This window comes from Miniopterus schreibersii, assembly GCF_964146895.1.
Source record: "Miniopterus schreibersii genome assembly, chromosome: 2".
Taxonomy (NCBI): domain Eukaryota; kingdom Metazoa; phylum Chordata; class Mammalia; order Chiroptera; family Miniopteridae; genus Miniopterus; species Miniopterus schreibersii.
In genome coordinates this window covers 77,809,629-77,823,318 of record NC_138102.1, presented here as the reverse complement: position 1 = coordinate 77,823,318, position 13,690 = coordinate 77,809,629, and the positions used below count along the sequence as shown (strand labels likewise).

Sequence of the window (13,690 nt, the reverse complement as noted above, 5' to 3'; positions counted from 1 at the left end):
ACTACACAAAGCCACTCTACAAATTCCAGGAGACATAGCAGCTCTACCTAATACATAGAAACAAACACTTGGAAGCAGCCAAAATGTGGAGGCAAAGAAACATGTCATAAAGAAAGAACAGAAAAAATCTCCAGAAAAGGAACTAAATGAAATAGAATCAAGCAAGCTACCAGATACAGAGTTCAGAATGATGGTTATAAGGAAGCTCAAGGATATTAGTAAGACTATTAAGAAAACAAGTGAGACCATTGATGACATAATCAAGTACCAATCGGAAATGAAGGCTACATGAACTGAAATGAAGAATAATTTACAGGGAATCAACAGTAGAGTAGAGGATGCTGAGAATCAAATCAGCAACTTGGAACATGAGGAAACAAAAAACACCCAACCAGAAGAGCAAAAAGAAAAAAGAATCCAGAAATATGAAGATAGTGTACGACATCTCTGGGACAACTTCAAGCAGGCCAACATTTGCATTATTGGGATGCCAGAAGGAGAAGAAAGAGAGCAAGAAATTGGAAACCTATTTGAAAATTAATGACAGAAAACTTCCCCTACCTGGGGAAAGAAATTGACTTACAAGTCCAGGAAGCACAGAGAGTCCCAACAAGATGAACCCAAAATGGCCCACAGTAAGACACATCATAATTAAAATGCCAAAGGTTAAAGACAAAGAGAGAATCTTAAAAGCAGCAAGAGAAAAACAATTAGTTACCTACAAGGGTGGAATATTATGCATTTATTAAAAGTCTTTTAAAAATATTTAATAAAAAATGCTAATGCATTAAGTGGAAAAGAAGTAGGATGGAAAAGAATATATTGAGACCCCAATTTTATTTAAGATATAAATTTTATTAATGGCTATGTCTGGGTAGAGAGATTAAAAGTGATTTTTGTTTTTCTGTGCTATTTTTGTATTTTTGAACTTTCTGACAAATCTTTTAGTATATAAAAAGATTAAAGTTAGAAAACTACAAAGCTTTGAAGAAAAACAATGGTTCTTCCTTCAGTTGCTTTATTCTCCTTTTCTCGTCTGAATTTATCACTTCAGTTAAAGATACGATTTGCACTTATCTTTTGGCACTGATTATATGCTGCCTAGTATTATGTATCTATATTTTCTCAACTAGGTGCTACATTTTCTGAAGTCAGAAATCATGTCTTATTTATAATTTTCAAAGCCTTCAACATTTGTCTTTATATTCAATAACTGTTTAAAAGAAAAAAATATTGAAAATATTTTGCCCAGCTGGTGTGGCTTAGCAGTTGAGCATTGACCTATGATTCAGGAGATCGTAGTTCAATTCCTGGTCAGAGCACATGTCTGGGTTGCAGGCTCGATCCCAGAAGCGGGTGTGCAGGAGGCAGCCGATCAATGACTCTCATCATTGATGTTTTTCTCTCTCTACCTCTTCCTTCCTCTCTCTGAAAGCAATAAAGATACATTAAAAAAATGTTTTAATAGACAGTAATAATATATACCGTTATTTGCTTAGGGAATACATCAAATTATGTAATTTTATTTTTAAATTTTTTTAATCCTCACCTGAGGATATTTTTTTCATTGTTTTTTTTTTTTTTTTAATGTCTTTATTAATTTCAGAGAGAGGGAGAGGAACAGAGAGAGAAACATCAATGATGAGAGTCATTGATTGGCTGCCTCCTGCACAACCCTCAGTCAGGGTTGAGCCCACAACCTGGGCATGTGCGCTGACCAGGAGTCGAACCCAGATCTCCTAGATCATAGGTCAATGCTCAGCCACTGAGCCACACTGCCTGGGCTCCATTGCTTTTCAGAGAGTGGAAAGGGGGAGATACATCAATTGGTTACCTCCCACACATGCCTCAACTGAGGCTAGGGATCAAGCATGCAGGTACATACCGTTGGCCAGAATCGAACCTGGGACCCTTCAGTCTGCAGGCCTATGCTCTAACCACTGAGCAAAACTGGCTAGGGCTGTAATTCTTATATTGATGTCCCTCATAAGCCTTGAAAATACTTCATGTTTAAAGCTACATTAGAATGATGGCTATAGTAAAGCATTTTTAGGGTGTGGTCTACCTCTCTGTTGTCTTTATTTACATACATTTTATTCAATGTTGGTATATGAAAACTTTGATTCTGGAGTAAATTTGGGCATGACAGATTTCATGGACTGACACATTAAGTTAGGCTAGGCTGGTATAACAAAGAGATCATGGTACAAATGGATCCAAAACACATGGTTCAAATATGACAAGGTTATTTCTTGCTCTTTTAAGGGTAGGTGTTCTTGGTTAGCAGACAGGCTCCCTCCACACATTTATAGTTCCAGGGCCTTTCATTTTATTGCTTCCCAGGTTATACTAATTTTATTTACTAATCTCTGCCTCTAGTAGGTTAGATTGTAAAATCATTGATGGTTTAGAATTGCTAGATTCAGCAAATTAAAATATAGGATGCTCAGTTAAATTTGACTTTATGATAAACAACATATAAATTTTAGTATTAGTATGTTCCACGTAATGGTAAATATACTACAAAATTATGCATTATCTGAAATTCCAATTTAATTTTGAATTCTGTATTTTTTAAAAAAATATGTCTTTACTGATTTCAGAGAGGAAGTGAGAGGCAGAGAAAGAGAGAAACATGAATGATAAGTCATTGATCAGCTACCTCCTGCAAGCCCCCAACTGGGGATCAAGCCCTCAACCTGGGCATGTGCCCTGACCGGGAATCGAACCTCCATCTCCTGGATTATAGGGCGATACTCAACCACTGAGCCATGCTGGCTGGGCTTGAATTTTGTATTTTATCTGGGAATGCTTTAAGGGTAAATATTAGGTCTATCTCATTTAACACTGAATCCCCAGAATCTAAAACAGTACCCGTTGACTTTAAGATAAATAAATCTCTCAATAATATTTAATGAATAATTGGTGCTCTGCCTACCAGGGAGAACTTGCATCAGCAAATACTACTTATTAATTAGAATAATGCTGCTATTAATAAGAATATGTATTATCAGCAAAGAATACTTATTAATATTTGTTAAGAATAAGATTACTAAGTATCAGTAAAGAATACGTATCAACAGATAAGGCTTTTATATCAGCCTTTCAACCACAAATGTTTTACTAAACATCAGTAAGGTAAATGGGTAAAATCTGTCTCTTCCTAGATATCTGCATGGCTGTCTCTCACTTCTTTCAGATCTCTACTCAAATGTCATTTTTCTTTTCCAATGATGCCTTCCCTATTCTCCATACCTAAAACTGCAACTCTCCTCCCTCTGCAACCCTAAAACTGCAACCCTCCTCCCTTTTCCGATTTTATTTTTCCTCCTCAGCACTTAAATATACTGTATAATTTACTTATCATATTGTCCACTTCATCTGCTCCAATGTAAAGTTCATAGGACAAGCATTTTCCTTTAAATTCCTAACTCCTGCACGTACGAGATTCCGTAAATATTTGAAATAAATGATTAAATAAACACAGTAGTTTGATGATATTCACTTTACATAGGATGGATTTCATCTAAAAAATACGATTCTGCCTGCATCTACTCAGTTCACCAAGTTCTGTCAATTCTATCACCTCGACATTCTTTATAATCCTCTCTTTACCTTCCTGTTGCCACTTCCACATTTGTCTGAATAAAGGATTCAAAATTGTTCCTTGGATTAGTGCAGAAATTACATAATTGGTCTTCTTGTTCACTATCTTCCCATTCTAACCCACCTTCTCAATTGCTAAGAAACTTATCTTTCTAAAATGAGAATGTGATCATCTCATTCTCTTGCCCCAAAACTTTGTTTCCTGCCCTGGCTGGCGTGGCTCGGCTGGGTGTCGTTCTGTGCATCAGGGAGTTGTTGGTTCAATTCCCAGTTGGGGCACATGCCTGGGTTTCAGGCTGGCTTGATCCCTGAGGGGGAAGGGGGGGAAGCTTGCAGGAGGCAGATCGATGTTTGGCTCTCACATCAGTGTTTCTCTCTCTCCCTCTCCTTCTCTCCATTCCTCTCTCTGTAAAAAAAAAATCAATTAAAAAAGCACAAAAAGCAACTTTGTCTCCCTATCACCCAAAGGTAAAATTCAATATTTTTTACTTGCGCACGTGAAACCCTTTATGACGTGGCCTAGCCTTAGCTCCTACCACTCTTCCACATTTGTTCCACCCCATATGATTTTGGTCTGCTGAAATATCACTCATTTTGTAATATTAACTGGCCTATTCTTAGTGCTCAAAGAGCTCTTTGACACTTATTTTAAGAGCTACCAGCACTAAAAGGTATTTTACCGATTTTAAGATGTACATTTCTTTCTATTTTAATACTTCTAAACTTAGAATTTAACTTGAAATAATGGTATCTTCAATGCTGTCACCAGAAAGCAGTTGTGATGTAAGGTTGCACAGCTTACACATGTGCAAACTTCCTGGTCATTCCTGGTAGCACAACTAGACAATTGCAAACCCTAGATATTTCAGTGAACCATTGAAAGAAAGGATATAAATCCTGATCTTATAACCTATCATTGATACCTTCTAGTTGGATCAAGAAAGCACCAATATCAAAACTCAGAGAATGGAAGCCAATAGTTGGGAGAAAAATACTGAAGACAACAGTGAAGTATTCTTTTAAAACATGTTGCATCACCAATGCTCCTGGTTGGAACTTAATGCGGTGTGTGTAAGTTTTAACTGATAAGAAAACATTGTGTCATACCTTAATTAACATTCTTTTTTCTTTCAGTGGTACAAAATAATGGCATTTCTTAGAACCTGTGGTGTCTCAGCATAGATGAAATACAGTATGCTACCTTGCATTTTAAACAATCCTCTAAGATAGGTCTTATTATATCATGCCTGGGGTCTGCTGACTTATCATAATAGAGTATTCTCATCATGTTTATCTGCCTTCCATCTTTCCATAGATTATAAACTCTCTATGGCCTACCATAGTGCCTGTCATATAATAGGTGTGCAAGTAATATTAATTTTAAAATTACTGCAATTTTCATGCTCTTTTGCTAGAGAAACTGTTCCATTGTGATTCAAATTCTCAGTTTAGATATGTCCACTTTCAGGACTGATCTTGAATCATCTAGGACTTCAATTATTACTTTGAAATACTGCTTTTTGGAAAGGTCTAATTTCTTTTTAATAGTACTCCCTAGTAGCATTTTTTTTTGAGGATATATTAGGATGACCAAAATAAATTTTCTTATGCATGTATTATCTGAACACCTTCTGCTGCATAGTTTCACACCTAATTTTTTATGCCTATTACTTTTATTTTTTATGTTCTCAACCTCTCAGTACCATTGACTATTGTGATGTCAAAGAGTAAAGCAGAGAGCTAAGGAAATGGTAAGACAGCCACAAGAATATTTATTAGGCTACATATGAGAAACACTTGCTTTATCTGATTATTTTGATGAGATGGCACATTTAGACACCATAAGCCAAATCTTTGCACGTAATTATTTAAAAACCGTGTTACCCTGGTAATTGGTTTAAATTAATTTAAAAGGGCTCTGGTTAGCTTTTACAAATGAATCTAATTCACCAGTTTATAATTTGGTTAGAATAGCTCCATTTCAACAGTTTAGTCACCATTCTTTCAGGTTTCATATAATTTATTCGTTCCCTTTAAACTGGAGCCATAGCAGTTGGACAGCACTCCTTTAAAAACAGCAACAGAGAGCAAATTTTCTCCCACTTACCTCTTTTGACCAATGCTCTCCCCGAAAAATCTTTGCTAATCTCCTAGACTGCAACAGCACAGGGTTTAGCACACACTACTCCAACTCCTTCTCCCCCTAGCATTGCAAGACCTCACTGTTTCTTCAGTTGAGTTTAATGAAATACTTGGCTTGCATTTAGAGGCCATGTCTTACAAAAATAAGCCAGCACATAACCAGAATCTCTCTAGAATTACATTCTAGAATCACAGATATTGAGTGAAGAGATTCTTGTTTCCCATCCTATGCTTTACTTCAAGGCCTAAGCTCACCAATGGAACAGTGGGAATTCCAGAACCAGTTTTCTCTTTTTGTCATAGTTGAATTCAAGTAATTTACATAAGCATGTGATGCAAATCCACTGTTAGCTATTTTTCCCTTTAGTTTGCACATTTTAGGAGTTTAAGAAATGTAATCTCTAAGGGTAATATTAGATGCTAGACATACACATTATTTTTATACTTTAAGTATATAGTTCTTAATCACCTGAAGAACTTTTTAAAAAATGAGATGACCAGGGCCCATACCAATTCTACATAATCACTTTCCTCTGGGCATGGAGATTTAGTACTTAAGTTCTATAGGTAATGCTAATGGGCACCTCCTAGCCCAGAACCACTGCTTTAAGCCACCGTCAACCAATAGTTTGTCAACCAGAATCACTAAGAATAAACCTGGCCTATTTCACAATTTTGTGTAGGGATAACTCAGTGCTTCCTGGTTTCTGACTGCCTCTTGATTTGCTGCCTATGTATGTCCTGACTTCTTTCCTGTTCTGCCTCAGGGCCTTGCCTTCCAGCACTTCTGGGCTTCTGAACTGGAAACCTGGCCTTTGATCTCAGGTGCCATCATAAGCGTAGGTTCTGGTTATATTCACCAGGTTGGCTCATTGGACTTGGCTCTCCTGACCTTTGTATCTAATTCTGGCTCTACCATACACTTCCACTTATGACCCTAATATGACAATCTGTCAACTCCACTGAGTCAGGGAGGAAAGAGCCACAGTGGTTCCAAAATGATTTCAAATAACCGTAATCGGTAAGGTCATTAGTAATGCATGCTCATCTACTTCAATAGTTTAGTTTGATTCCCTTCAAATACTGCTTTGTAAAAAGCACCCTGACTAAAAATTCTCATTTATATGGAAAGAAATCCTTAGTCCGGAATAAAGGCCCTCTACTCTTTAGATATGTTCTACCTTTCTGGATCTTATGCTATTTATTGTGTAGCTGGTGCTCCAGCCTAGCTAAACTCTATTGTTCCCCAGAAAGTCATTTGGCAATGGTGTGCTAACTTCTTTTCTTCACTACATTTTGTCTAGGACTTTTTCACCTGCAGCTTCCTCTTCCTTTACCCACATATCCAAATCCTACCAATCCTGTAGAGCAGTATTTCTCAAACCTGAGTAATGTAAAAGAAATTACTGTGATTCTATAGAATACATTTTTGGACAGGCAGGGCCATAGATGAGCATGAAAGGACTGATAGGTAAAACTGAAGACCAATTTCATGAAAATCTTTCAGTTGCAAATCATCACTTTGAAAGAATAATTTTGTCTTTAGAACTGGTAAAACAATTTGCATATTGTTTAAACAAAAAGAAAAAATTGTAAACCATTAAAGAACTCTGATTTTTAGTTGCAGGTCCCGGATCCTAGTTTTAGAAACACTGCATTAAGGCACAGCTTAAACATATTGACCCTGGAAAATGTTCTTTCATCACCGTAGGGTAATAAATTTTTCTCTTTTCTGAGTTTAGTATCTAATCCCTTTCTGCCTTGTAGTAGCTAATAATATGCATGTAATATTGTTCCAGAAAAACCTTAAGCTCATTGAAGGCAGGGACCATTTTAAAATCATTTTTTAACTCCACCAGCTCTCAGCAAATACTGGATGAATACCTGTATTTTATCTTATTTTGTAGTCCAAATCTCTCAAAAATCTCTTTTACGTTAGGTACAACATATTACTGAAAAAGCTCTATTACAGCAGAAAGTTCAGAAGTCTTAAACATTAGAAAAAGTCCAGCCCCGCCAGGCGTGGCTCAGCAGTTGAGCATTGACCTAGGATCCAGATCTCAGTTCCATTCCTGGGTCGCGTGGGGGGTGCAGGAGGCAGCAGATCAATGACAACTCTCATCATTGATGTTTCTATCTTTCTCTCCCTCTCCCTTCCTCTCTCTGAAATCAATAAAGATATTTTTAAAAAAAGTCCAAGTTGTGCAACTCAAGATTCAAAGTGTCACAGAGCATCTCTCTTGTGTTAATGTCAAAAGGAACAATTATTAAAAATAATCAGTAGGTAGATAAAGGATTTTAAGGTTAAGAGTAAAAAAATTGCATGGCCGGGCATGGCTCAGTGGTTGAGCATCGACCTAGGATCCAGGCCACCAAGGTTCGATTCCCGGTCAGGGCACATGCTGGGGTTGTGGGCTCAATCAACGACTCTCTCATCATTGATGTTTCTCTCTCCCCTCCCCTCTCCTTTCCTTTCTCTGAAATCAATAAAAACACATTAAAAAAAAAAAAGTAAAAAAATCAAAATACAAGGCCAGTAGAAGCCCTATATAGTCTTATAATGATAGTTACGTCCCCAATTCAACTTGCATTTCAGGCACTCTTCAGTTTTTTAACTAGTGTACTTGAGGAAACTGTTTTCCTTGGATACTTAGAGGATTCATTACTTCCGGCATATGACAGGGGCTTATTCTAACCTAGAACTTGTTCCCTCATACAGTACTTGCACAAGTCTGAGAGAGAACATATAGTGAGAGGAAAAGAGGCAGGGTTATGGGCAACCCCTTTCTCTGGGTTACTTAAGCAAGCTGAAGTCAGTTTTTTCACTTGAAAGTAAGAGTAATGGATTAGTTTGCCAAAGTCCCTTCTAGTTTTCAAACTGAAATTCTCTGGCCGTAAGTAAGCAAGCTTTGAGAGAGGTATTTCTTTGGGTAGTACCAGTTATTTCTTCCTGAGACTAACAAGGTCAACAAACTGTTGATCAAGACTTCCGCCACGACCTTTTAGGGCTGAGTCAGAAAAAAGTGGTTGGTTTCCTTTTTGGTGGGTCGTCCAAGAGAGGGTTCCTGGCCTGCTCCGGGTGGAGCCCCAATCCCTTGTTGCTCCCCAAGGCCGAAGGGGACGGCTGCGACGGAGGCAGACTACGAGTCCTCACGCCCCAGCGGGAGCGGTGTGACTCGGAGCTTAGTCCCCGGTCATAAACAACCTCTCACTTCCCTTCCCCCGCCCCGGCCCGCCTACGCTGGGGCCGGCCCTCAGAGGCTAAAGGCAACTCCTACGCCGACCGCGGGCGTGCCTCCTTCCCCTAACCCCGTGTTTGATCCTTAACTTCTCTCCTCTTCACTCGACCCCCGGGGAAGGGGTTTGTTACAGCGACTTCGGAAGAGGGACTGAGCGAGGCCAGCGTCCATTTCAATTCCCCCGACCCCTATCACCTCCAACACCCAAGGAGATTTCCGCGGCACTGACGCGCAGACTCAGAGCCGCAGTCGACCTGCGCGCGCCTACGCGTCTCCCGCCCCCACCTAGCGTTCTTTCCGCGGTCCGTCTCCGCCCCTTCCCAGAGCCCGCCTCCGCGTCTGCCGACCCGCCTGCTCACTCCTCGCGCTAGCTCGCGCGCGCACCCGACGCCCCGCCTTCACGCGTGCTCAATAACTGCTCCCAGAGCCCGCCTACAAGCTTCTCCCGCCCCTGAGCTGTTTGAATATGCTAATGAGAGGCTAGGGACTAGCCAATGGAATACCGGAGCGGTGCGTCACGTGGCGCGAGGACGTGTCAGGGGGCGGTGCCTCTGCAGCCCCTGCCCGAGTTAAAACCGGAGTGTGAGAGAGAAAAGCGCTTCAGTAGCGAGAGGGGCTGAGAAAGTGGTGACACCGCCGGGGTGCGGAGGGAGTCCCTGAAACTTCTCCCAACAGCCCCGGGGCCAATCTCCCTTCAGCCCACTCCCTTCTTCGCCACCTCCCAGGTCCCCACTCCCTGCATCGGGGGTGGGGTGGGGAGCCAGGCCCGTCTCCCGCTGGGACACACACAGGGGCCGGGAACGGGGACGGGACCCCCGAGGCGGGGGGGACGGACCGACCGACAGACAGACGGCCGTGCGCCCGCCCCAGCGGGCAGGCAGGCAGGAGGAGGCGGAGACGGGGATACGACGGGGAGGACTGGGTCTGGGAGTTTCCTCTCAACTATCGGGGGAGAAACTCCCCGCAGCCGGAGGAAAGACCCAGACGGTGTTTTCCTCCCGGGGGCCGCGCTCCCCCGCCCCGCGTAGCGGCGGTCGCCGCCACCGGCGCCTCCACCTCTACCATCTCCTTTTTCTTTACCACCTCGGGCCCCGGTGTCCCTGGCCAGCACTATGCCCATCTTACTGTTCCTGATAGACACGTCTGCCTCTATGAACCAGCGCAGCCATCTGGGCACCACCTACCTGGACACGGCCAAAGGCGCGGTAGAGACCTTCATGAAGGTACCGACTGACCGAGCCCGGGCGTCGACCCCGGCCCAGCGGCCCGCGGGCGGCAGGGGTGGCGGGGAGCGCGGCCGGGGGCGGCGAGGCGGAGGTGTCGGGGACCTGACTGCGGGAGCTGCCGGGCTCGGGGACCCCCTCCCCCACCGCGCGGGCGGGCGTGCGCTGCGAGCCGGGCTCGGCCCGGGCCCGAGCTCCGGCCCCAGGCGGTGTGTAGGGGCCGATCTGTGTGTGGGGGGTGGCGTGGAGGGGTGGCCTCTGCATGTGCAGTACTGTAGGGGGGCGGCGGGGCCGCTGGGCGCCCCTTCTCCGCCTTGTAACCTGGCCTCTGTGCTTCCCTTTCGCTTGCCGTTTTCTTCCTCCCGTCTCCCACCCGTTCTCCCACAGCTCCGTGCCCGGGATCCTGCCAGCAGAGGAGACAGGTATATGCTGGTCACTTTCGAAGAGCCGCCCTATGCTATCAAGGTAACAGCCCTTGCCCTCCCCCTTCCCTTCCTTTCCCTTCCCTTCCCTGTTCCTTCCTCGCTCGCCCTCCGCCTCCCCCCCATTCACCCTTCATTATGCTCCCCTCCCCCACCCGCTGTGCTCTAGGCCCTGAGGTCTTTTTCCCTACGGGCTCCCACCCCATCCCCCGCTCTAGAGCGCCCTGGCGCCTCTCGGAGTCGCGGGGCCGCCGCCGTCCCCTCCCTAGCCCGGCCCGGCGGCGGTGGCGCTGCGATCAACATGGCCGACATTTCCCCTCCGCGGCGTGAGCGGCAGCAATGAACTGTGGGGGATATTTATTCAAGTTAGCCCGAGTGACAGCCGGGCCGGGCCGCTCGGAGCCTGGGTTTGCATTAAAGGGAAATCGGCCGGAGGCTTGGCCGCTCTCTCAGGCTGGGGATCGAGCTCGTTTGGTGGCTGCGGGTCTTGGTCTTAAGCTTCTTCCCGAGAGGCCCGTGGGGTAGCTGTAGGTTAACTTCATAAGTCTTACCCACGTCTGCTTTCCACTAGCACTTTGCATCCCTAAATTTTGGGTATTAGCTTAGAAAGTACATGTCCCAGGGAAGTTATAAAGTAGTTAGGCTGTCCAAAGCTGTAGCGCGGCAGGTTTATCCTTGGCCACCTTTGGAAGAGAGTTTCTTCAGCGGTGATAAGGTGTTAACGCGTTAATCAAACGATAGTGTAAAGTGAAGCAGCTTCTTGATGAAACACAGATTGTAGTGGTTGTTCGTGTATACATGGCTTTAAAACATGAAAAAAATTCTTACGTATTTCTTTTTAGGCCGGATGGAAAGAAAACCATGCAACGTTTATGAATGAACTGAAAAACCTTCAGGCTGAAGGACTTACGACTCTTGGCCAATCCCTAAGGACAGCTTTTGATTTATTAAATTTAAATAGATTAGTAACTGGCATAGACAACTATGGGCAGGTAGGTTGAATATTAAGGTGGAAAACAGTTGATTTTTCTTTTTGTGGAAAAAAAACAGTCCCAAAACTATATAACATGAAATTCAAGTATAAAACATTTCAGATTAAAATACAACATGCACATAATACAAAAGTGAAACTCTGACCATACTATATAGGTTTCATAGTCCTCTTTTTCATCTTAAAATGTGTTTTTTACCTTGCACTCATGACATAAATGGGTAAATGTCCTGCCTTACCACACAGTTTCTCTGATTCTCTGCTTACAGGCAATTAGTCTGCAATAAGTTACAGACACTAGTTGATTAGTGGTTTTCATTTCTATATTAGTGAAAATGTTAGAGGAAATTAATTCTGTTTGTTGTATCACGGTTTAATTTAACCATATTGTGTACTCCGAAAGGTAAGATTTTCATTGGAGTGCAGTAACTGGCTGAATATGTTAAGATTTCTCAGCTTTTGAAGCTTATACAATAACCAACTATATAAATGGGTGTTTTTGTTTTTTAATTTTGAAACCTCAGAAAAGAGGCTTTTTGAAAATATGAAAAGACCTTTCCTTACTCCATCTACTGCACTTGCTTTTATCTATTTGAAGATGAGACAAAAGCTTTCAATCACCTGATGGTTCACTATGGAATAATGTAAGGTGGTCTGTTAAAACTTGAGATTGCAAGCCTGGGAAATAGAAGATGTTTTATGTGTAATGTTACACATAAAAGCATATTAAATCCAAGGAATTTAATTTTTATGCTGTAGTGCAAAGCACTATTACCGCAATGATACATTTAGGTATACATTTTGTTCTTAAGTTTCTTGAACCACAGTTTTCATGAGTTTCACAAATTTCAGGAGCAAATAATCTCCTTACTACAACTTGTGTTTGCTTTATATAGAAAGAAACAGAATTTTTCCCTTGGTTTAGAAATGTTTGCACTTTACTTAGGGGTATCTTAGCCATATAGCATTTAATATGTCTTGAAATTCAGAGTCACTTTGTTTCTATTTTTATCTAATTGCACTCCCATTGTTTAATTAAGTAAATGTGTATTTTCCTACCACGTTAATCTTTTTGTTTCCCCCTCTCTGTGTTGCTTTATTTTGCAACTCAGTATTTTAGGCAGATTTGCCATGAATTTTTCAGGGTTTTTTTTTTTCCTGTAAAATAATGGATTTCCTTTCCTTTCATATTTCTTTGTTTTATGTAGTGCTGTACAGTCTTTCATTGCTTAAGGTTTTGATCTAAATTTCAGTTCAGAAACAAATTTGAAACTTGCCATTACTTGGTTATCCTTTTTTGGTTGTCAGGTTGTCAGTATGTAGCAGAACTATTGATTTCCTGTTTTTCTGCATCACATTTCATAAGTGGAAAGGCATTTAGACACATTTACTTCCTATAAGCTAATTAAAAATATTTCTTAGGATGCTCCCTTAGAAAAACTGATGATCATGGAGAGTCTGAGGACATTTGTAATTTAAACTTGTATTTTCCTTTTCCCAGTTGCCATCTTCCACTGGAGATCACTTAAGTTCTTGTCTATAAAGCTTACAGAAAGTTTGAGGTTGAAGGTGGTCCTGCTGTGCTGTTACCACTTTGACCAAGAGAAGAGCCTGGAGATTAGGATGTTTTTGCATGTTTGGATTTATTAATTCAACAAGGGGGAGGAATAATACTTCTCAGTTATTTTGATGAATAAGCAAGGAGGCAAGGAGCAATATTAATGCCTTAGTCCTGAATTGGTACATAAAAATGACACTAGCATTTAAACTAATTTAGGAAACCACAACTTCCAAATGAAAAAATGATTGAACAGAGCGTTTAGTGAGAAGAAAACATCTTTCAAGAAGATAATTTCATCATAAGACTTTCTTCTGCTAATTTAGTTAGTATACATTTACTATTCAGTGAAAGGATAAATTGTGAAGAATTTTGGATGTCTCAATTCTCAATATAGTTCATGCATTTTCTTCTTTGTAAAAGTACTTTGTATCTGCCTATTTTCTGTGGAACATCTTTATTCTATAACCTGTTTTTACATAAATAACTTCCCTTTCATCATGCTCTCT

General features: G+C 41.6%; 1 protein-coding gene across 1 annotated transcript in view; it reads left to right on the top strand.

Moving 5' to 3' along the window:
- Positions 1-9,584: 9,584 nt before the first annotated feature.
- INTS6 (integrator complex subunit 6) overlaps positions 9,585-13,690 on the top strand; it is an 85,109-nt gene continuing 81,003 nt past the window's right edge. Inside the window, exons 1-3 of the mRNA XM_081129722.1 lie at positions 9,585-10,210; positions 10,598-10,675; positions 11,475-11,624. Of these exons, the coding sequence (XP_080985848.1) occupies positions 10,100-10,210; positions 10,598-10,675; positions 11,475-11,624 (339 nt within the window). The 5' untranslated portion in view covers positions 9,585-10,099. The remainder of the gene's footprint in view (positions 10,211-10,597; positions 10,676-11,474; positions 11,625-13,690) is intronic.